The sequence below is a fragment of the Rhinopithecus roxellana genome, chromosome 4 (assembly GCF_007565055.1).
Source record: "Rhinopithecus roxellana isolate Shanxi Qingling chromosome 4, ASM756505v1, whole genome shotgun sequence".
Lineage (NCBI taxonomy): Eukaryota > Metazoa > Chordata > Mammalia > Primates > Cercopithecidae > Rhinopithecus > Rhinopithecus roxellana.
The window spans coordinates 166,242,457-166,265,225 of NC_044552.1; the positions used below are offsets into that span (position 1 = coordinate 166,242,457).

Genomic DNA, 22,769 nt, shown 5'->3' on the forward strand with positions numbered 1-22,769 from the left:
TTAAATGTTACATGAATTCTATCTCGATAAAGCTGTTATCTAAAAAAATTACTGTGTAATCATACCAGAGGGTACTTGGATGTAGATTCTTTGTATGCTGGATTCAAAGCCTTAGCAGGCACAAATTCTACCAACCAAATTTCTACCAATTAATTACCTATTAGCTCTTTTGTGAAGCATTTCCCCTCCCTATCCTTTCTGGTTTTTGACTCTTTCTAAATGATCATGCATATGAGGCCTCCAATCTCACAAAGCCTACTTGCCTAGCTTCTGCCAAGCATGACTCCATCTAATGTCATTTGTCTCTATAGTAACCAACTAGAAAAGCTGCTATGCTTAGCAATGGCTTTGTACAAGCAGTGGTCTAGCCTAGAGATGTTTTAAAGATTTGAGTCCTCTCTACTGATTACTGCTTTTTTTTCTGGTATTAAAAAGTGAACCTCTGATGAATGAGAGCAGTAGAGGGTTAGAGAGAAAAGGATGGAATATACTATAAAACATGAAGGAAGATGGACTGCAAGTAGAGACTGAGTTCAAGAAGAAATGAGTTTAGAAAGACCTTGATTGATAAGAGGACTAAGAAGACATGGGCAAAAAACTAAGTATAAGAAACAGAAAATAATTTTTAGGCATTTCCATTCATATTCTTCTGGTCAAAAACAACATAATAATATAAACACCAAGAAACTGCCAATAAACGTAATTACAGTGCTTCAGAAAGTTGACTGATGTAATGTATGGTTATCTAAAAGGTATTTTACAGTATAGTCCAGCTATGGATAAGGGATCAGATATAGCTTATATCTTCAACAAACTTCTAACACAATGGTGGGTAGCAAAGAACACAAAAGGGTGAAACTTTTATTAGTGAGGTGGAGCAGAGAAGGGGAGAGGGTACACTATGTAACAGACATGGAAACCTTATAAAAACTATAAGGATGCATTCCAGAATGTGTAGTTCCATCCCCTACACCTTCCAAGGGACGCCTTTTTCAACAGGAGGCTTGACATCTGTAGTACCCCCGTGTGGAGCCTCCCCCAGCTTTGCCTTGGCTGGGTCTCTTTCTCTCTCCCAGTATGCACCTGGACCAACTCATTAATGGAGCTTTGTTCCTCAAGAGTTCATTAATCAAATCATTACTGGAGTGTCCGCCAGCCTATAGGTTCTTCCAGAAAGTGATAGCAATCTATTTTTTCTACATACGAAGCCCACTCTAAAATTTACCTGACATGGTAGAGAGTACAAAGGTAGGACAGTCATTAGAGGAATGGGTTTCTGAGCACTAGCATCCTCATATATGGGATGATATCTTACCCTCTTACCATTCCTGTTTGTGAAGCTCAAAAACATAGGTATTTTAAAGTTTTTTACAAATGGTCAAGAAAACACTTTTTCTTTTGCCTATTTTAACATAACTGGTTACAGGTGCATCTAACACTTTCTATTCTGCATCATACTTATTTGATTAGTTACCTTTCCTACTGAACCATAAGGTCTTTGTATGTCTTAGACTTTCTCATAGAGCCTAGCATAAAATTTTCACACAAAAATTGCTCTATGTAATAATTATTGAAATCATTATTGTACAATTTACTCCATTTAGAAATGTCCACAAACTCCATCAAATCTCTACATTTATACAGAAAATTTTATTTAAAACTATCATTAAATTTTGACCTATTTCTAATAAATAAAAAGGAGCATTTTAAACTAACTAAAGACCATATTGAAACAAGCCTTACATGAGAAAAAGTTTTAAGTTGGTAATAATACAAATGAGAAGATAATTCAACACAGTGATAGTATAATTACCCCAGGTGGAAATCTAGATTTGAACAAAAGCTAGAGGTTAGTACTTGCATTCCTATGATAACTTTTGCAGTAGGCAGGGGCTGACACTCAATTTAATTCCTAGTTCTAATATATTTTAATTTGGCACATTTTGATTTAATTCAATTCTAGTATATTTGAATTCGCTCTTTCATCTTGTTTTGTGTATGACCTCAACTTGACTTCAAGTTTCACTTCTCTGTAGAAGAGTCGTGAATCCATGCAAGTAAGCTGCATCTTGTGTCTTCAGAATTCAAGCTATATGGCCAGTGGTATGTACTTCCTCCAAAGAATGGCAACAGCACACCACTCCATATATGCCACACCCTTACTGGCATGGCTAAACGACCACGTCATTTCACCCACAGGAAATGCTTGGGAACTGATCAATATTTGGATTCAGTAAGATTATATTCTCAAATAAGTTTAGTTCTGAGGGGAAAAATATTTTACAGCTATATTAGGTTGTTAGAGCTGCCATAACAAAATATCACTCACTGGGTGGCTTAAACAATAGAAATTTATGTTCTCACAGTTCTGGAAGCTAGAAATCCAAGATCATAGTGTTGGCAGGTTTGGTTTATTCCACGGCCTCTTTGCTTGGGTTGCAAATAGCCACCTTTTTGCTGTGTTTCCTCTATGTGCTTGTGACCCTGGTGCTTCTCTGTAAATCTAAATTTCCCCTTATGAGGACGCCAGTGAGATCAGATTAGGGCCCACCCTAACCACCTCATTTAACTTAATCTCCAAATACAGTCACATTCTGAGGTACCAGGGATTAGTCCTTCAACATACGAATTTGGGGGAGACATAATTCAGTCTAAAACAACAAGTAACTAGTTTCATTTATTTCTGCCCTAAGCACTAGCTTAGGCTTTGTTCATCTTAGAGCTGATAAAATCTCTCTCAGTCATCCTTCCAGGTAACCCACAGTGAGTGAGAAGTGGTTGGGGGATTACATTCCATGCAGCCCTCCAAACATCACGTGGGACCCCCTTGGGTACTTAATAAAGGAAGACATTCACAGTGACCCATCTGTTGTACAATTAGCTGTTTGGGAGTCACCAAAGTTGTTCAGCAACAGGTCCTATTGATTGCCTCTGAAACCAGACAGAGGCTTTCACAATTCTTTTTTTCCTACAGCATATCAGTTAAATTAGAAATATGCCAGGACATATCTGAGGAATCCTTTTGGATCTCTCCTGGAGTAAGGTAGTGTCAATGGTGAGGAAACTATTGCACAAAGTGTTCAACGACCCTTTAGTATTTCTGACAAGCAATAATACAAGAGTTAAGACAGGAGAAGCCTGGAGCTAATTCTTGCAGCTTCCAGTGAAATGTCGGGGAATCTTTTCTTCTTAAATACTGTTGTATATGGTATATGACGTGTTAAACGAAAAGTTTCAAAGAAAATAAGCCACATTAGTGGTATCCAGGTAGATCTTCTCAGTCCTTCACGCTGCACATCCACCAAAAGTGAGTTTTATAACGAGTCTCACTGTAACACTTATGGTCAGACTGCAAAATGCACCTGATTTTAACAAGCATAAAATGTCATTTTTATGAGAATGACTAGACTCTCCTCTTAAGAGTACCTGTAATAATCAGACAGCTGCATGCACCAGTCTCACAGGAGTTTTAATCTTCAAATGGTCATTTTACCTTACACATACAGAGTGTCTTACAGCATATAGCAATTTCCACTTTATCTTAGCTAGTGTTAGAACCAGTACCAATAAGAATGAAGAGTATATGGTTTATCAGTCACAAAAATCTGTGTCTATCACCATGGTTTGACTCTTAATACTCTAATGTCACCAACAACTGGCTTGAAGAAGTCTTTCCTGGTAGGTCCTGTATCTAACTGTTCAATCCACTGACAAAAAAAGGGAACTCTTCCCCACTCTAAATGGTTTTCCTAAACGTAGGAGGGGCTGACATTAGCTGTCTCACATTAACTTTCAAAAGACCATCAGATGAAAACGTTTCATCATAAAGCCACCTACTTAAGTATGAACAATGCCCAAAGAATGACAAATCAAAATTCTGGGCACTATACTAAGAGAAAACTCTTCCAGAACAGATACTTCAGAATTAATTTTCTCTCTGAATTTGGCCAAGTTTGGTGGTTTCATTCACAACATTTAAGGAAAAAAGTGACGGTTTATGGATAGCAGGTAATAAAACAAACCTTTATACCACTTACTAAATAGAAACGGTTTAGGCTCACAAATATGTTAAAAGCTTTCTCTTTCCCCGCAATGGTAGTCAAGCAGCATAAACGAATCAACATTTCCTCAGTTCAGACCTCAACTGGTTACAGGCAAGCAAGGGCTCCTCAGAATTTGCTTTACTAATGGTTTAGGTCAGAAATTTTTTTGAAGATCAAATGTCTTGCTATGTCTTCGTGTTCTTTTCCCCATCTCTATTATGTTTGTTGCCCTGTTGGTCTCCTGACACTTCCATTTTCTTTTATGTTCCTGCTATGCTCTCCCAATGGCAGTAACCTGGGGTATAACTGATCACACCTCTTGTGATTTTTTTCTTATTCTAGGACTTTCCAGATCTGGACTCCGAAGAAGATGCCCAGGTGTAAGCCCAAAGGTTATCTATTTAAATTTTCCAAGCACAGTGTGTGGAAAATCATTCCTCGCCCTTCATTTTGTGTTGCTTAACGGCGCTGTCGTGCCTAAACGTAGATACTGGCCAAGAGCTACATTTCCAAAATGGCTTTGCTCCTTTCGAGCTGACATCGGTCTATAACATGCAATTTATTTCCCCTGCAGGCAATCTTTCTCTCTACTCCAAATACTACCCGATACACAGAAAGCTGAACCTAACCCAGTGTAAACACCGATTCTCATCTGCTAAATTCAGCAAGGCCGGCAAAGCTGTTGCAGTGATGTAAAAAGAGCGTTAAAAAATAAAAAAATAAATAAAAATAAAAACCACAAAAAAACAAAAAACGCCAAAACACCCACACGAGGCCAACTGGAGGGGCGGGCGTCGGCCGGAGCGCGCCCTCCCGCCGCGGCCACGCCTCCCCGCCGCGGCCACGCCCCCGCCGCCCCTCTCCGCGCCGCCGCCGGCGGCCTCCGCGCGGGCCTCCCAGCCCTTATTCCACTCACTTTGTTCTCCGCCTTTGTCCTAATCCACACCAGCAGGTGGAGCCGCAGTTAAAGTTTCCGAGTCCATTCCGGGAGCGGGAGCCCATCTTGCTGGCTGCCGAGGCCCTCGCTGGAGGAGGAGGGTCAGAGCTCGGGTGCAGCCAATCGAGGGCAACGCTGCTACTTATCAGAGCAGAATGGGCTGTAGTTTAGTGAAATAGGAAAGCTGCAAAACACTGTGGAGTGCTCCCGTGTAAATAAAAAGAGGAAAAAAAAGTTTCTCAAGTCGCCGCTGCACAACGTCGGGCCGGCGCTGGGGCGGGGGTCTGCGCTCTCCCGAGCGGCCGCGCGCTGGACTTTATTGTGCCGCAACCAGCCCCAGTTCCCATTGTTTGTGTTTTTTTCAAAATATGGCAAAGGTTCAGGTGAACAATGTAGTGGTGCTGGATAACCCTTCTCCTTTCTACAACCCGTTCCAGTTCGAGATCACCTTCGAGTGCATCGAGGACCTGTCTGAAGGTGAGTGCGGCGCCCGTGCGCCCGGGCTGTCAGTTGCAGGCTGCAGACGTTGAAAGTTTCCCGGGCCCGGCCTCGCGCTGGGCGGCTGTGTTCGGCGCCTGGCGGCCGCGGGCTGCTCTGCGGAGGGAAACTTGAAGTTGATGGTCGACGGCCGCCGAGGCGCGCGCGGCTTTCCGCCGCAGCCCAGGCGCCTGCGGGGCTCAACTTGCGAGGAACTTGTTTGAGCGGAGGAGCGGAGGTAGCCATGTTGTCAGCTTTGTCTGCGGGCGGGCAGCTCGGAGACCCGCACTCGCGCCCGCGGCGCCTCCTGGGGTCGCGCCGGGCTGGCTCAGCGCCGCCAACAGGCTCAGCGACCCTCCGGGCCCGGGCACGGAGGCTGGGAAGGGAGAGGCTGTGCGTGTGGTCGCGCCGGCGAGTTCGGAGCGGAGCCATCTTACCCCAGTCGAGAATTGGGCCAGCGACCCCGGCGCACGGCGCCTCTTCTTGCCCCTTCGCCCGCCTGCCCCCGGCGAAAGGGAGGTAGTAACTCTCGAGAGCTCACGGTGGAGTCGCCGCACTCTCCGGGCTGGCCATGCCTGGCCGCTTCGGGGAGGAGAGCGAGGCTGTCCTCGCGCTGATTTCTGGCTTCCTCGACCAACCAGCGGGGGAGGCGGGCGCAGGCTCGGCCCCTCCGCGCCGCGGGCTGGGCGCCGGCGCTCCCCGGGGGCCGCGGGTCCTGTTCGGCCGGTCCTCCTCGGCCGGTGCCCGGGATGCGCCGGGATGCTGGCGCGCAGGCTCCCCAACCAACGTGGACTCCTTTCCTCTAATGACGAAAAGCTAATCTCAGGAAGAGAAATAGAGCTGAGCTAGGAAGTTACATTTAACCTAAGAGCCTAAGAGCAGGAATAAGATACTTAAATAATTTCCAGGACTTAATCCCTGCCTTCTAAACAGTCTGAAGACTTTCTTTAAGAGCGTGTTGAAATCTAAAATAACTCCACATCCAGATGCAGAACACACCCTAAACATGAAACACAAACGTAGGCTAGGAAATTAGGTAAACTCCTCATGTCAGTCCAAGAATTCTTGGTATTTTTTCTACATATATTTTAAGGTCTTAAAATACGTATTTTTAATATGTTTAGTAATAAATATTTAGAAAGCTCAAACGACAATTATCTTTGCTTTAATTATATTTTACTAAAGTAATTCAGTGCTTCATTTGCCAGTTTTGAAGGGGAAATAGTTTAACTTCATCGATGAGGGACATACTTCTTTTAACTAGAAGTGTATTTTTAAAATGCTTTGCAGATGATTTGGCTAATCGTGGCATGTAAAACTTTTCATTTTAAAAACTAGTTTTTAATCTCTAAAATGTATATATCATATGTAAGGTTAATTTTAATTATAAAACTATATATCATTGTAATAAACTTTTAGAAAGTTGTACAGGCATATATAAAGTTAACAGTTCTCTGTACTCAATGCCTTCGCCTATCTCCTTTAGGTAATCACAATTACTACTTTAACATGTGCCCCTCTGTTTTTTTTTTTTTTTTTTTTTGTAAACCCATATAGAGCATAAATGCACATACATATAGAGGGCAAATTTTGAAAGATGATTCATTTATTAAAATAACTTCAAATAGGCCATTGATAACACTATGTGAAAGATGATTCATTTATTAAAATAATTTCAAATAGGCCATTGACAACACTTAGGGGTATTTTTCTTATTACTCTGAAGTCATCTGTATGATACTACTATTAATATAAGCATTGCAGCTACCAGGCCCATTTTTCACACCCAACAGTAATTTTTTTTTTTATTGCCAACTGCATATAAAAATAGACAAAAGAAAAACCATTGATCGGTCCATTCCAACTTACACCACAGTGTTTTTCAAATATACCACCAGAAGTTCTTCAAATTACAGGTATTTCTCAAGTGATGCCTTCCATCTTAGGAGTCAGCTCTGAACAAAGAAGATAGATGACTGAGGATGTCGTTACAGGGCTTTTACATTGCATGGATGAAACCAGCCATTCATAAAGCCAAAACATGTTCCATTTTTAACTGGGATCCATTCAGAACCCAGCTGAATCACATCAGGGTTTTACAGTACTGGTGTCAAAAATATGCTTATTTCCAATGGTATATTTCACTTCCTAGGCACCATTACTGAGCATTTATTTAGTATTTTTAAAAATATTTTAAGCTGAGTCATACTGAAGCTGCAAAGGAATCTTTCAAAAAGGTGCCATGCCTATATACTCCACCTAGAGGCTATGTGGATTAAGGAAATTGAGTTTACTTATTTAGCAAAGGCTTCTTATAGGTTCCATACTTTTATATTATAGTTCTTTTAAAAATTCTGTTCTTAAACTATAGTTTTTTGTTTTTTTTTTAAATGAGACAGTCTGGCTCTGGCACTCAGGCTGGATGGAGTACAGTGGTGCAAACACAGCTACCTGCAGCCTCAACCTCCTGGGCTTAAGCAATCCTCCCACCTCAGCCTCCTGAGTAGCTGGGACCATAGTCAATGTGCCACCACATTGGGCTAATATTTTAATTTTTTGTGGAGATGGAGTTTTGCCATGTTGCCCAAGCTGGTCTCGAACCCCTGGGCTCAAGCAGTCCTCCCACCCCTGCCTCCCAAAGTGTTGTGATTATAGTGAGCCCACTGCACCCAGCCCAAACTATAGAATATTTTGAAAAGAATTTTCTTTATAAGTTATTTTGCCTCAAGTCTCAAAGCAGAGTTTGGCCACCATTTTTCATACTTTCGTCAATAGCCCCCAAACATTTACTTTCCTTTAAGAGCTGCCCTGTAACTTTGCTTCAGAAAAAGCTGTGAGGAATATCTGGTCTTAAGATAATTTGATTCTTTCTAATATAGGGCTCATATCAGGGGTTAAGACAGCCTGAGATCCTGGCTGGATGTGCTTGATGGTTACCAAGCCTGTACAAGTTTTGATTGACCATCCTGCCATTCTTAAATGTATATATAATCTTAATTACAGCTACTCTCAATTGAATACTTATACCAGAATTGAGCACGGTGTTTCATACTTCCCAACTTCAGCTTGTTCTAATTCCAAAACCTACATACTTTCCACTAGACCACAGGTCTTCCCAAGTAGTGTAATTAGCTAAAAAATCCCTTGATGACTTCCCTCATTCACTCACTCTCACCACAAATGGAAATACTTTCAGGCTGGGTAAATCATTTAATCATGATTACTGTGATTAAATAAAAGTTAACGTTAAATGAACAGATTTCTTCACCTGAGAACTTATGGAAAGCATCTGACCTTACCCTTTCTCCCTCAAATACAGGAGGCAGAGGAATGAAATGAAAGCTGGGTTTAAAAAAAAAAAACTGATGCCAATGTATAAAAAAGTACTGAGCATGTAAAACTCAGTAACTATAGCAAGCATCCCATAAACATAAAAATCAATGTACAAGTGTTCCCTGAGTTGCAGCCTATTCTTGTTAAGGCTAGATTCTCTCTCCATCGCCTCTGCTCTCACTTCCCCTGCAAATAAATTCCCTTATTCCACTGCTAACTTCAGAGCTAGAAAGAATTTATCTTATCTTCCCAGTTAGGTTTTTAGAAGAAGCCCGGGGTTTGTAGGCATAGCTTGGATTCTGATTCTTTGATGTACAAACTATGAATTTGTGTAGATTACTTAACTTCTCAGAGCCTCAACTTATTTGCATAATGGTAATAATTTGATCCATATGATGAAGCTGTTGAGGTTTAAACAATAGGTATGAAGTGGCAGGACTAATACCCAGCATACAGTAGATATTTTCTAAAATAGGTTTATAAATTATGGCTGTGTTCCTATGCCAGTCCACAGATGCCAATTTATACCACTTAGGATCCAAGGGCATTATATGTAGTGGTACAATTATATATGAAATTAAAATTTATGAAAACCTTTATGTGATAATTTTTCTCTTTTTTTGAAGACAATCTCGTTCTGTTGCCCAGGTTGGAGTGCAGTGGCACGATCTCGGCTCACTGCAACCTCCACCTCCTGGGTTCAAGTGATTCTTTTGCCTCGGCCTCCCGAGTAGCTGGGACCACAGGCATGTGCCACTCCTAATTTTCGTATTTTTAGTAGAGATGGGGTTTCACCATGTTTGCCAGGCTGGTCTCAAACTCCTGACCTCAAGCGATCCAGCCACCTCAGCCTTCCACAATGCTGGGATTACAGGCGTGAGTCACTGCGCCCAGCCACTCTATGTGATGATTCTTAGTCTTATCCTCACTTGGCTGGTTTAGTACCTTTCACACCACTTGCTTAAAACAGTTTCTTCACTTGCTTTTTGGGTCACCTACCTCATTTGCCACTTGTTTTGTAACTTACTTTGTTTATTTGTCCTCTTATCTTTGGAGGTCTCGGATCTCATTCCTTAGAGCAAGCCCATGTATTTTTACAGCTTAACATATCATTGACAGTTTCCAAATTTTTATCCTGCCTATTCAGTATCTCTACTTAGATAGCAGACATCTCAAATATGTCTAAAATGAACTCCTAATTGTTCCTCCACCCCATGTCACCCCCCTGCAAAAGTGGCTCCTGCTGCTTTCATCTTAAGAATTTTATCCACAAGGCCGGGTGTGGTGGCTCAAGCCTGTAATCCCAGCACTTTGGGAGGCCGAGACGGGCGGATCACGAGGTCAGGAGATCGAGACCATCCTGGCTAACCCGGTGAAACCCCGTCTCTACTAAAAAATACAAAAAAAAAATCTAGCCGGGCGAGGTGGGGGGCGCCTGTAGTCCCAGCTACTCGGGAGGCTGAGACAGGAGAATGGCATAAACCCGGGAGGCGGAGCTTGCAGTGAGCTGAGATCTGGCCACTGCACTCCAGCCCGGGCGACAGAGCGAGACTCCGTCTCAAAAAAAAAAAAAAGAATTTTATCCAGAATATAACTGTTGCACAGCCCCATGGCCACATGAGGTCCATGCCACCATAATTTCTTGCCTCAATTGTTGAAATATTCTGTTTCTTCCCTTGTCCTCTTACATTCTATATTGAACACAGCAATCAAAGCATTCCTTTTAAAATGAAAGTTGGGGCCGGGCGCGGTGGCTCACGCCTGTAATCCCAGCATTTTGGGAGGCCGAGGTGGGCGGATCACGAGGCCAGGAGATCGAGACCATCCTGGTGAACACATGAAACCCCGTCTCTACTAAAAATACAAAAAAATTAGCGGGGCGTGGTGGCGGGCGCCTGTAGTCCCAGCTTCTTGGGAGGCTGAGGCAGGAGAATGGCGTGAACCTGGGAGGCAACAGAGCTTGCAGTGAGCGGAGATTGTGCCACTGCACTCCAGCCTGGGCGACACATCAAGACTCCATCTCAAAAAAAAAAAAAAAGAAAGAAAGTTGGCTCCTGTTACTGCTCTGCTCAAAACCCTCCGATGGCTTCCCATGCCACTCAGTGTGAAAGCCAGAGTCCTTATGATAGCCTTCAAAACCGCATGATCTGGCTTTTCCCCTCATCCTCAATTACAGGGTTAGTTGCTTTCCCCCTTGCTTTCATTCTGCTCCAGCCCTGGCCTCCTTGTTTTTTCTTGCCAAGTGTACCCTACCTCTGGCCTTTGTATTTGCCGTTCCCTCTGATGAGATACTTATATTGCCTATTTCCTCTCTATCTTCATCAACAGATGATCTCAGGAGATGTCAGATGCAGCACCCTGCATCTGGAAATGTGCTGGAAGCTGGAAATATAAATGGTCTAGTTCTAGGACAGAGCCATGACATAATAGGTCCTCAGAAAATGATTACTGACTTAATAAGAGAAAATAAAAGGACCTTTCAGTTGATTGTAGTTTACAATACAATATAAATGAGCAGTACGTTACTATTTCTATTATCAACTTAGGGAACAAAAATATCTACAGTTACACAAAAACAGCAACACATGATGGCACTAACTAGATTGTCATAAGTGACCCAGAAACTCACCCTTTGGGAGTGCTTATGTAACAGTGTGTTGAATGCAAGAGGCAGGCCCCACAGTGCAAAATACGCAAAGAATATGAAGAGGTCTCTCAGAGATGGTTTGTATTACAAAGTTATCTTCTTCCCCGACTAAACAGGAGACTCCTCCAAAGAGTTCTACTCATCTCTGGGTTCACTTCACAGAACACATTGTAAAGCATGCTCAGTAAAATCTGCTATATTGAATTACACGTAACGCCTTGAGTTGCACCTGAATGAATGTCTTTTCCTCCTGCCTATCTCCGCTGTGTATACTCTATTGTATCATGTGGTGTAAAGATCTTGGTTTCCTCTTCCCAGTTTAAAGAATGTACGACACAGGGGGGTGGCATAAGGGAAAAACCCCATGGTTGTCCTTTAGACAGGTGATCAGCTGAAGCCACTTACTTCTGAGCCACAAGGGAGGTTTTACTAATAATTTTGCTACTTTGGAGCTCTGTGATTATTTAGATCGCTGCAACATAGTATAGGGCTGCCCTTCCAAAGTGTGTTGAGGAGGGCATTAAAAGATGACATACAAAAAAAGGGGGATTCCATAGCCAAATAAATTTGGGAAATGCTGGATTAATGTTACTGGTGTTCTTTACTGAAGGATGTCTCAGAAAATTTAGTATGCCAGTGTGCTTTATGAATCCTCAAGGTTTACAGCATTTCCCAAGTGTTTGGCTATGTTATCTTGTTTGTGAGGCACTGTCCAGGAACTAGTGTCTCACAAAAGAATATTTTGAGAAACTCTGATATAAAGTATGAAATCTGGTAAGAACTTCATAAAGAGCATTTCACTGCCTTTCTGGATTGCCATGAGAAGCCTAACAGCCAGTAAGTGGCTAAGTGGACATTAAAAGGGTCTTTGATGTCATCTGGTAATGTAATTACTGAATATGAAGTAATGCTTTGGTTTTTTAACCCTAGACTTGGAATGGAAAATTATCTATGTGGGCTCTGCAGAAAGTGAAGAATACGATCAAGTTTTAGACTCTGTTTTAGTGGGTCCTGTTCCTGCAGGAAGGCATATGTTTGTATTTCAGGTAAGATTAATCTTGGTAAATGTGTATGCCACATATGTTTTGAAGTAGACTATATTATCTATTATAACTCTTATCCCTTTTCTTTTGGGTTAAATAACTCTGCTTCTGCTGCATTCACTTTTAATCTGTTTCCGTCTTGTTTTAGGCAGTCTGTCACAAAGGAACTCTTACTTCCTGGTTTTATATGCTGAGAGATGTTAATGTGATGTTTATTTTAGGGAGATGCACAGCCTGCAGTAAACTTTATACTGTATCATGGCACACAGGGTGGTGAATTTTGGGCTCTTCCTGTGAATAGCATCTAAGTATCAGACTTCCAAGGTGGCTGTCTAGCATACCAAAACATGGATTCAAAATATCTAAAACTAACTGGCATTGTTAGTAATATGCATCTTCAGCTTATGGTTTTAGCCACTATAACTGATGATGTAACAAAAACAACTTTATTTCAGCATAATCAGTAGTTGAGCTAGGTTAACAGATATGTTTAGTGGATAGAGATGTGTGGTCTTGGATCATTGGAATGACATTCCAGAGTTTACTAAAGCATCTAATAATCTACATTATCTTATAGAGGACTACTTTTGCAAATTTACTACCCCAATAGGTATTTGTGAGGAGAAGTTCTAGTAATAAAAATTATGTTCTTAGATACCACTGAGAGTATTTGGATCTATACCAAGGCTTCAGACATTGTTTTCTATATTCAAAAGTGTTACTTCTTTTAATCCATGTTAAATTGCTATATGAAACCATTCAGTTATTCCTCAATTATGCACGCTTCTTTATAAGGGAGATATTTGTAACAGACCAAAGAGTAACTAGCCATAGGTTTTTTAAAACTACTGTTAATTTCTGTTACAAGTATTTCAACCCAACAAAGTCCCATCAGTTAAGTGGAACTCACTGAAAAGACTTAATCCAGAAAGAAAATCTAACTCTTCCTATGCCTGACCTCGGTTTTCTCACTTCACAGATGGGACCAATTTAAATGAATACCGTTGGTCAAATAATCCTATCAGAAACTGGCAAAGAATCACTTAGACACATGCCATGTCTAGAGCTGCTACCTTTCCCTCCTCTGTCCTAAATACAGAATTTAGAATCTTGGTTTCCTAGCCGTAGTACTTTTGATTAAAAAGCAACAAATAATTTGCTGTTTCTAAAGAAATAGCTGGCTGGGCGCGGTGGCTCAAGCCTGTAATCCCAGCACTTTGGGAGGCCGAGACGGGCGGATCACAAGGTCAGGAGATTGAGACCACCCTGGCTAATACGGTGAAACCCCATCTCTACTAAAGAATACAAAAAACTAGCCGGGCGACGAGGTGGGCACCTGTAGTCCCAGCTACTCGGGAGGCTGAGGCAGGAGAATGGCGTAAACCCGGGAGGCAGAGCTTGCAGTGAGCTGAGATCCGGCCACCGCACTCCAGCCTGGGTGACAGAGCCAGACTCCGCCTCAAAAAAAAACAAAACAAAACAAAAAAAGAAATAGCTAAGAAAAGCTCAAATATACTAATTAAATATATGAATTAAAAGTGCTGTTAATCAAAGTTGTGTGAGTGCATAACCCTGTAAAAGACATGGGTGTAACAGAATGCCCTGCAGGAGGAAGCACTGCAGTTACAGATACAGGTCAAATGCCGACACCTCTGCTTATTGCTGTGTGACTTTATCTCCCTAACCTCCTCCCTTAGTCACTCCAGTCTTCTATAAAGTGTGGATAATATTCTATCTCATTAAAATGTTATGGGGAATAAAACAGTACACTCACTCACTCATAAATAGTGCCCGATTCCTATAATTAGAACTACATTTTTATTCTCTTAACTTCTTGAAACTGTTATATAAAAAAGTAGGACTTGCTTTGACCCACAGGCTTGGAGAACCCATACTTTACTGATAATTCATGATACAGTAAGAGAAACCTGGGTTGACATGTACTGATATACCTATGGTTTTTTTTTTTTTTTTTTCTTTTTGCTACTATAAGAACTTACAAATAAATGCCTTGTTATTGAAACAAACCTGAAAATCTTTTGTGTTTGTTATTAAGCATACTCCTAAGCTTTTGGCTGAAAGTGCTGTAGGAAAAAAATGTATTCAAAAGTATTTCCTGCCGGTGATCTTCACGTAGTTTTACCTTGGTGTCAGTGTACATGTTGCAAAAAAGAACAGAGGAGGCACAATGTATATTCATCCTGAAGGTTTTGCAAAATTCACCATTATCAACAGAAAGAGACTAAATTACAGCTTTTGTTTTTGTGTTTTAAAACTGCTATAGTCATCTCCTGGTCTGCCACAATTTTGCCTCTCTAAATGGTTAAACATGTCTTTCTTCTGAGTGAGTCAAAGGCTACCAGGAAGATGTCCAGACATCTGCCTAGTATTGCCAGCTACAGTCAAAACAAAGATCTCTACTCATCACTTCTGCATCCTAAATTATTTGAAAGGCCTGCAAGTTTCTCTACTCAAATTTGCTCAAAATGAATCCTTTTCAAATTGTAAAATGCTTTTAAAAAAAAATGTTTTATATTTACCACAGATTTTAAAACAGAAACATGCCTAGAACCAATTCACTGAAGGGAAGCAACATGGGGGAAGAGTTCTCATAGCAGTACTGAACTATTATGTATTTCCCATCTCCACCCACTTCCAGGTATATTAGAATCCGTTTGGGTACACTGGAAGTAATCTAACCCCTCTGCGCAGGGGTGTGTAGAATCTCTAAGACAAACAGCATATTCTCCAGGACAAGGCTGGCTGTCCCTATCCTGGTGTCTCACCAAAGACATCATAAACCCCTTCGGGGCAGGAACTGAGTTACGAATAAATCCAAAAATAGTAAGTGCTCAGAGCTGAGCCACACATGAGATTATAAAGATGAACTGGATGGGACTCCTGCCCTGGATAAAGCGTAGCATCTAGAAGAGAAGACTGAAAAATAAACATGTTTAGATCGCAGGACATACATTCTTAAAGAATTTGTGACAAGAAATATCAGCACATAAAAAAGGAATCTATTGATTCTACCTTCTGAGTTAGAAAGGGCATCACTGAGAATACACTCAATGTAAGCTCCAAAAAAGATTAAAGGTTGAATTTTTCAGGATGTGAGTAAAGGACCTTTCAGGCCAAGGGAACAGTATGTTAGAAGCACAGGGGGTGAAATATTTCTTTTTTAAATTTGTTTTTGTAGAGATGGGGTTTCGCCATGTTGCCCAGGATAATCTCAAACTCCTGGGCTCAAGTGATCCGCCCACCTTAGCCTCTCAAAGTGCTAGGATTACAGGCATGAGCCACTGTGCTCGGACAGAGTGTGAAAGATTTATCACCAAGTTTTAAAGAACCTGTGTAATTCATATCTCTAGAACAAGGGTGGAGTTAAAGGAGGTATGAATGGAGATGTTGGTTGGAGACAAACTGAGAAGGGCCTTATCAATGAAGTTAAAGAACTGAGATTTTATCCTTTAGAGAAGGGAATACTCATCTGAGGGTTTTAATAATCTGAGGTTTTAAAACCAAAGAGAAAGGAACAGATCTGTGTTAATGCTGGTAGCAGTGCAAATGATAGGCTATAGCTGGGGAGATCAGTTAGAAAATTCTAAGTAATATTCCAGATAGGAGATGACATGAATTCGGCCTCCAGAAATGAAAAATGCTGAGACTAACTAGATGTAGGAGATAAGGGAGTGAGGGTGACTGAGATTTTTAGCCTAGGACACTAGGTAGCAATTTTATGTCTTTTTGTATCATCTACCTGTGTTAGGCATACAGTAAACATTAGTCTTCAACTTTCCCAAGCTAAGGCATTGGCTAAAGTGCTCATCTAGGCCCAGGAATATTCCTTGGTGCCCTGGCAACAGGTAAGCTAATTTGCTGGGACTTGATCCATTTACCACCCAGAATGGCTGCCTCAGATGCCTCAGCCATCACTGCCTGTGTTCCCCAGCCTATGGCTCCTTCCATTCGGTCATCTCATTACTATCCTGCACACTACGGTGGATGGGACCATGCCCTTCACTCATGCTCTTAGTCTAGTCTAACTCAATTTACTTTTGCATTCCTCAAGGTTCACATTACAATAGCTTGATTTAAAACAAGGTCTTTGACATCTGCCTAAAACAATCTTTACCTTCATTGGTTTCCACATTATGTGTGGTTTAAACAGCATACTACATTGTAGAGTCTAGCAAAGTAACTATTCATAATAGAGGGTTATTAATATTTTTTGAAAATCTGCTATGTAGCTATTTCCATCTCATTTTCAGTTTTGTTTTGTTTGAGATGGAGTCTCACTCTGTTGCCAGGCTGGAGTGCAGTGGTGCAATCTCAGTTCACTGCAACTTCTGCCTCCCAGGTTCAACCGATTCTCCTGCCTCAGCCTCCCAAGTAGCTGGGACTACAGGCGTGCGCCACCATGCCCAGCTAATTTTTGTATTTTTAGTAGAGATGGGGTTTCATCATGTTGGCCAGGTTGGTCTCAATCTCTTGACCTTGTGATCCACCCACCTCGGCCTCCCAAAGTGCTGGGATTACAGGTCTGAGCCACCGTACCCAGCCTCATTTTCAGTTTTACACTAATTTACTATTAGAATACCTGTGGGGGTGGTTGAGTGGGTATGAGAACATAAGTATCCTGGGTTGGAGAGGGAAACTGGTATAATAAACATTTGTGAACAACAGGCTATGAGGAGATAACACTTACTAATTTAGGTCTGAAAATAATGACTGAAAAGCTTAAAATCAATTGCTGACTATGGTTTTATAATGAATAGTGTATAATCCTTCATGAATCACCATGCAGTGTAGCCAGAATTTCTTCCTTTTAGGCGTGCAGTCATGCTTTCAAGTATCGAGGGTCCTTATGTATGCTGTGGCAAAACATGAACTGTCTTTTCCAGCTTATAAGTCAGTCAAAAATGAGCATTTTCCTTCTCAGTATGATTTCCAAGTTTTTGTTGTTGCATCCTCAACTGATGGTTCTAGGTAACTGAAACTCCAGTCTTGCCTGCCACTAACAGCCTTTTGTGTGTGTGTTTCTTTTCTTTTTAATTTATTCTAGGCTGATGCACCTAATCCAGGACTCATTCCAGATGCAGATGCAGTAGGCGTAACTGTTGTGCTAATTACTTGTACCTATCGAGGACAAGAATTTATTAGAGTTGGCTATTATGTAAATAATGAATATACTGAGACAGAATTAAGGGAAAATCCGCCAGTAAAACCAGACTTTTCTAAGGTAATGTTCTTACTATTCCTTTTTAACTACTTTTACTATGCAATTTTTAAAGCAGTTGCTATTGCAATTTCATAGTATACTATTAAAATGGCTTTGAGATAAAATAAATCTGAGGTCCTTATGCCAACTGGGCAAACTAATTATTGTTCCATTACCATGGATGACTTTAAACCCTACCTTCAGATGAGTCATTAGTAATTAATGTAGGCAGACACCTTGAGCATCTCTGATGGTTTAGAAATATGAAAGTACCTCTTTTTTTTCTGAGATAGTGTCCTGCCCTGTTGCTCAGGCTGGAGTGCAGTGGCGTGATCTCAGCTCACTGCAACCTCTGCCTCCCAGGTTCAAGCGATTCTCCTGCCTCAGCATCCCAAGTAGCTGGGACTACAGGTGTATACCAACACACCCGGATAATTTTTGTATTTTTAGTAGAGACAGAGTTTTACCATGTTGGCCAGGCTAGTCTCGAACTCCTGACCTCAAGTGATCTGCCTACCTCGACCTCCCAAAGTGCTGGAATTACAGGTGTGAGCCACCGCGCCCAGCGAAAGTACTTCTTGTAAGAGACAGGCCTTTGTTTATGGCTTTCTGTATAGCATTTCCCATATTGATTATTCCCATCATGATTCTGTTCATTTCAACCTTTAGGACATACAAATTCATTTTTGTTGTACTAATTATTCAATGATGATATTTTTGTGTGTAACTCTTCCCAAAATTGTGAGAGAAAGTTTTGTGTTTGTTTTTTCTGCGAACAGTTATCTCAAAACACCTATATGCTTTATCTGCTATTCTTAGAAGTTAAACTAATGGTCTTAAATATTTCTGGTAACTGAAAACAGCTTAAATTCTGAGTGAGAAGATGAAATCTATGATTCAGCATTCTTAAAGATACTTAGTACTTTCTGATTTTTCACTGGGAACTATAACAGTTTAGTAACTGGTGATTTTGTGAGTGCACAGTAAATGAAGTTGAACATGGCACTCTATCTGCCAGACCATGCAAGAAAAATTACATGGCAACAGAATAGAATGTTCTCATGTTCTCCTTTCTGATAATAAGGCAGGACTATTTTCACCCTTGTTGTGGTACCTTCCATTGATCCAATTTGTTATCTCTGAAGCACCTTGTATAGCACAAAAGAAAAGAAACGGGACTGTTTCTAAGAATGAGCCGTCTTTAAAAGGTGTAGGAAACCATTAATAATAATAAGATGTATTTGACAATTTTTCATTTTCCTTGAAAACATATCTAAACAACATAGTAGCTTGTTAAATAAAGCATCTTCTAAAGCATTCACTTTCAAAAGAGGAGATTCTTTCTTTTAGAAAACAGAAGTGTAGGAGTTAAGTAGTTAAAAAGCCAGACGAATCCCCTCAGATTCTCCGTATATTGTTTCTGTTCGTCTAAAATAACTTCTTTGCTACAGCCCTAGTCCTTATTAGTTATATTTAAGGTACTTAACTTGAATTATACCTTTGTATATGAACTTAGCCCTTTAGAAGTACTAACATGAACCATTTTAGTAAGCTCCTATTTGTATATGGTGATTTAACTTTTGTAGTGTTTACCATCTGGATGTTTCCTTTTTCCTCTAGCTTCAAAGGAATATTTTGGCATCTAATCCCAGGGTCACAAGATTCCACATTAATTGGGAAGACAACACAGAAAAACTGGAAGATGCAGAGAGCAGTAATCCAAATCTACAGTCACTTCTTTCAACAGATGCATTACCTTCAGCATCAAAGGGATGGTCCACATCAGAAAACTCACTAAATGTCATGTTAGAATCCCACATGGACTGCATGTGACCACCTATCATCCCTTTAGTACAAATTAAGCTATTAAAAATACACAGAACTATTTCCCTGAAATTCCGTAAGTACATAGTCAAAACACAATGTGAAGAATTTGTTTAAAAACATCCTGTAGAAAGTTTATAAGAAAACCAGTATTTGAACAAATTGTGGAATATAAATACAACTATTTTTAAGTAATTTTTTCTCTAATGTGTTATTTTATTTGTTCTGAAACTAATCTGATTAAAGCATATATATTATATTCTTCTCCTGTATATGTAATGAAAGCACTTATAAAGAAACATGAATCATTAGACCAGGTTGTAAAGATGTCTTGGCCTCCAGGACAAAATCTTTGGACGACTATTTTACTGGCCTTTGAAAGAACAAAGTTTACTTCAACTAAAATGTTTCTTCCTGTGAAGACATATAGTATCATTTTAATTTAAGGGGCAGATTTCCATTCTTTTTTGGCATGTCCTTAAAAAGGAGATTTGAAATCAACTATATGCTACCAAGAACTTTAGGATCCAATTTTCCAAGCCACCATGAAGCCTCTTATGGCTACTATTACAGTTCATGTGATGTTGGACAGCATTTGATTTGCTTTGTAAGAAAATAACAAACATGGCTAATTGTTTAAAAGGTCCCCTGGCTATGGTTTTTGTTTTTATAACAGAGTTCAGAATATCAGCATTTCTTGAATCATACATCATTATTGCCCAATGAATTTAAGACCAAATACAATATCGGGAGAAAATACAAACTCCCTATGTTTAAGAATAGGAGATTATAATGGCTTAAATTTGTTCATTTGATTTCTAAAAATACCATGAACTTTAAAAATTCTTTTAATAGATCATGTTATTGGCAATATTTATATAAAAACCATGGATTTAGAAAGGTATATTTAGCTTTATCATAATAGATATGTTACTATTTTGGAAATATATATATTTTCACACCTGTAGTACTCTTCCCCATTTCCTCTGACACTCATGCAGAATGAGATCAGGCATATTTGTGGTTGACGTACTCTAGATAGCTTTTCCAACAAGTTTTTGAAAAGCAATCTTGGAAAGGAATTCATTAACTAAATGGGGTAAAAGATTTCTTTTTCTTTGAGAGTTAAGTCCTTCCTCAAAAATTTTCTTACGCTCCATAAAATTAAGGGTAGAATATTTTCATTATTCTTGCAGCTAAGCAAGACAGCCATATGATGCAGGTTATGCAGTGCCTTCATATCTAAAACTTTTATACTGCACTTTTTAAAGCTTTTATGTTGAGGAAAGGAAAAGGGCATTTGTCTAAATACGGATTCTGAGTTGTATATATTTCCTATCATTCTAAAAAAGTGAATTTGTGAAGCAAAAGTTTTGCCAGATGTTAAACTTTGAATTTAATATACCAGATTATTAAAATATTGTCCATTAACTAGTTCATAGATTTTAAAAGTAAAATACTTGACTGTTAAAACTATATAAAGAAAATCTCATTTGTCTAATTGCAATTAAAAGAAAAATGTTAAAATATTAAAATGAAAATAAAAGCATTACTTTCCAACAAAGAGCTCAGTGGTTAATATAATAGGAACAACACATGTGCTTATTAGAAATAAAGCATATATAGCCAAATCACCAAATAAAGCCATTTACTGCTGAGTTTTTATTCTAATTATAACAATCTATTTGTAGTGACATTAAAGGGTTAGGTTTTTGTATCAATTTGTAAATGGACAACCAATTTTCACTTAAGCTTGTGACATGCAAACCATTACCTTTTGTTATCTTAAATTTTATCACTCTTAAGAATTTTCTTATATTAATGACTGAAAATAGATTTAGACTTCAAACATTAGAAACTAAGAAACTAGCACATAGGTTTTTTTTTTCCCCCCTTTGGTCTAGCCTCATTTACCGATACTATATCTGAAGAACTGTTTTCCACCCTTTTGATCATAGTAAATAGCTGTGTCCTGAGAATATAAACATGAACCAATGACTTATGCCACTAAGATGGAGGCAATAAGGGTATTATTTGGGCTGAGAAAACATTACAGAAGTCTGAAGAAGTATGCGTGCATTTATTTGCCCATTCATAACCTTATACAACTTTAGGCCCCCATATAACTGTACTGTCTAATTTTAGGATTTGGGGTTTCTAGCTTTCCCAAGCATGTCGATGGCAGCAGTTATCAAAACTTTTTACCATAATCCATGGTACAAAAAGCTTAGGGCCAGGCGCAGTGGCTCACGCCTGTAATCCCAGTACTTGAGGAGGCTGAGGCGGGTGGATCACTTGAGGTCAGGAGTTCAAGACCAGCCTGGCCAACATGGTGAAACCCTGTCTCTACTAAAAATACAAAAATTAGCCAGGTGTGGTGGTGCACACCTATAATCCCAGTTACTCAGGAGGCTGAGGCAGGAGAATCGCCTGAACCCAGGAAGCAGAGGTTGCAGTGAGCCGAGATTGTTTCACTGCACTCCAACCTGGGCAACAGAGCGCTAGATTCTATCTCAAAAAAAAAAAAAAAAAAAAAAGCACGACTCCATAACAAGTTTATATTTATGTTAAAAATTTTCATGAAAACACACCCTTAGTGCACCTTTACTATGCAGTATTTTGGTATTTTTTATTGTATTTCACTTTGAAAGTGCTGGTTTTGACCCACTGAATTGGCTTTTACATCTCTATAATGGGTTGCAATACACAATCTGAAGAAAGGCTAGTCTGGCCCTTTGGGTAGACCAGAAGTAGCAATAACTATTCTGCAACCGTAAAATTTATATTCCCTGTACTTGTTCTCTCATATTTGGATCATGATCTTTGCATTAAAAAGGAAGAAATGTGCTAATACACTTCTATACTAATTCACTAATCCAGTGAATCAGCAGCAATTCACTGTCAAACTGCCCAAATACTCTGAAATTACCAGTCATCCACTAGATTTTCTTGACACTCTACATAATTACTTAGGAAACATTCCACATAATTACTTGGGGACCGTCTTTATTTGTTGTTGGTGTCATTTTATACAGAACTTAGAACACTGGGTCATACGGACTTAAAATGCATGGGAAATGTTCTTTATATATTCGTGCCTAGTATCCTGAAGTTTGTCTACTCTTCTCAATTCCAGAGATCCATTCTTGTCGATGGTTAATATACTGTTTATATTTCAAAACCTGAGACCCCCTTAACAACAGTTTTCCACTTATATGGGACCATTAATGGGCCATTTTCTGTT

The 22,769-nt window shown here is 39.9% G+C and overlaps 2 protein-coding genes and 1 long non-coding RNA gene across 3 annotated transcripts in view; 2 read left to right on the forward strand and 1 right to left on the reverse strand.

Annotated features, from left to right (window-relative positions):
- MCM9 (minichromosome maintenance 9 homologous recombination repair factor) overlaps nt 1-22,769 on the reverse strand; it is a 126,263-nt gene that overhangs the window by 79,041 nt on the left and 24,453 nt on the right.
- LOC115896869 lies at nt 4,139-4,719 on the forward strand. The gene is made up of 3 exons (XR_004056775.1): nt 4,139-4,196; nt 4,386-4,435; nt 4,618-4,719. It is a non-coding gene; the product is annotated as an uncharacterized LOC115896869 (long non-coding RNA).
- Nucleotides 4,920-21,089, forward strand: ASF1A (anti-silencing function 1A histone chaperone). The gene is made up of 4 exons (XM_010353247.2): nt 4,920-5,457; nt 12,368-12,483; nt 17,546-17,722; nt 19,322-21,089. The coding sequence occupies exons 1-4, from the start codon at nt 5,349-5,351 to the stop codon at nt 19,532-19,534; spliced, it is 615 nt and encodes a 204-aa protein (XP_010351549.1). The 5' UTR covers nt 4,920-5,348; the 3' UTR covers nt 19,535-21,089.

Excerpts from the sequence above, each read along its gene's own strand:
- ASF1A (XM_010353247.2), top strand. The coding sequence starts at position 5,349 with ATGGCAAAGGTTCAGGTGAACAATGTAGTGGTGCTGGATAACCCTTCT. Across the intron at positions 12,484-17,545 it reads GGCATATGTTTGTATTTCAG|GCTGATGCACCTAATCCAGG; the intron begins GTAAGATTAATC and ends AATTTATTCTAG. Across the intron at positions 17,723-19,321 it reads TAAAACCAGACTTTTCTAAG|CTTCAAAGGAATATTTTGGC; the intron begins GTAATGTTCTTA and ends TTTTTCCTCTAG.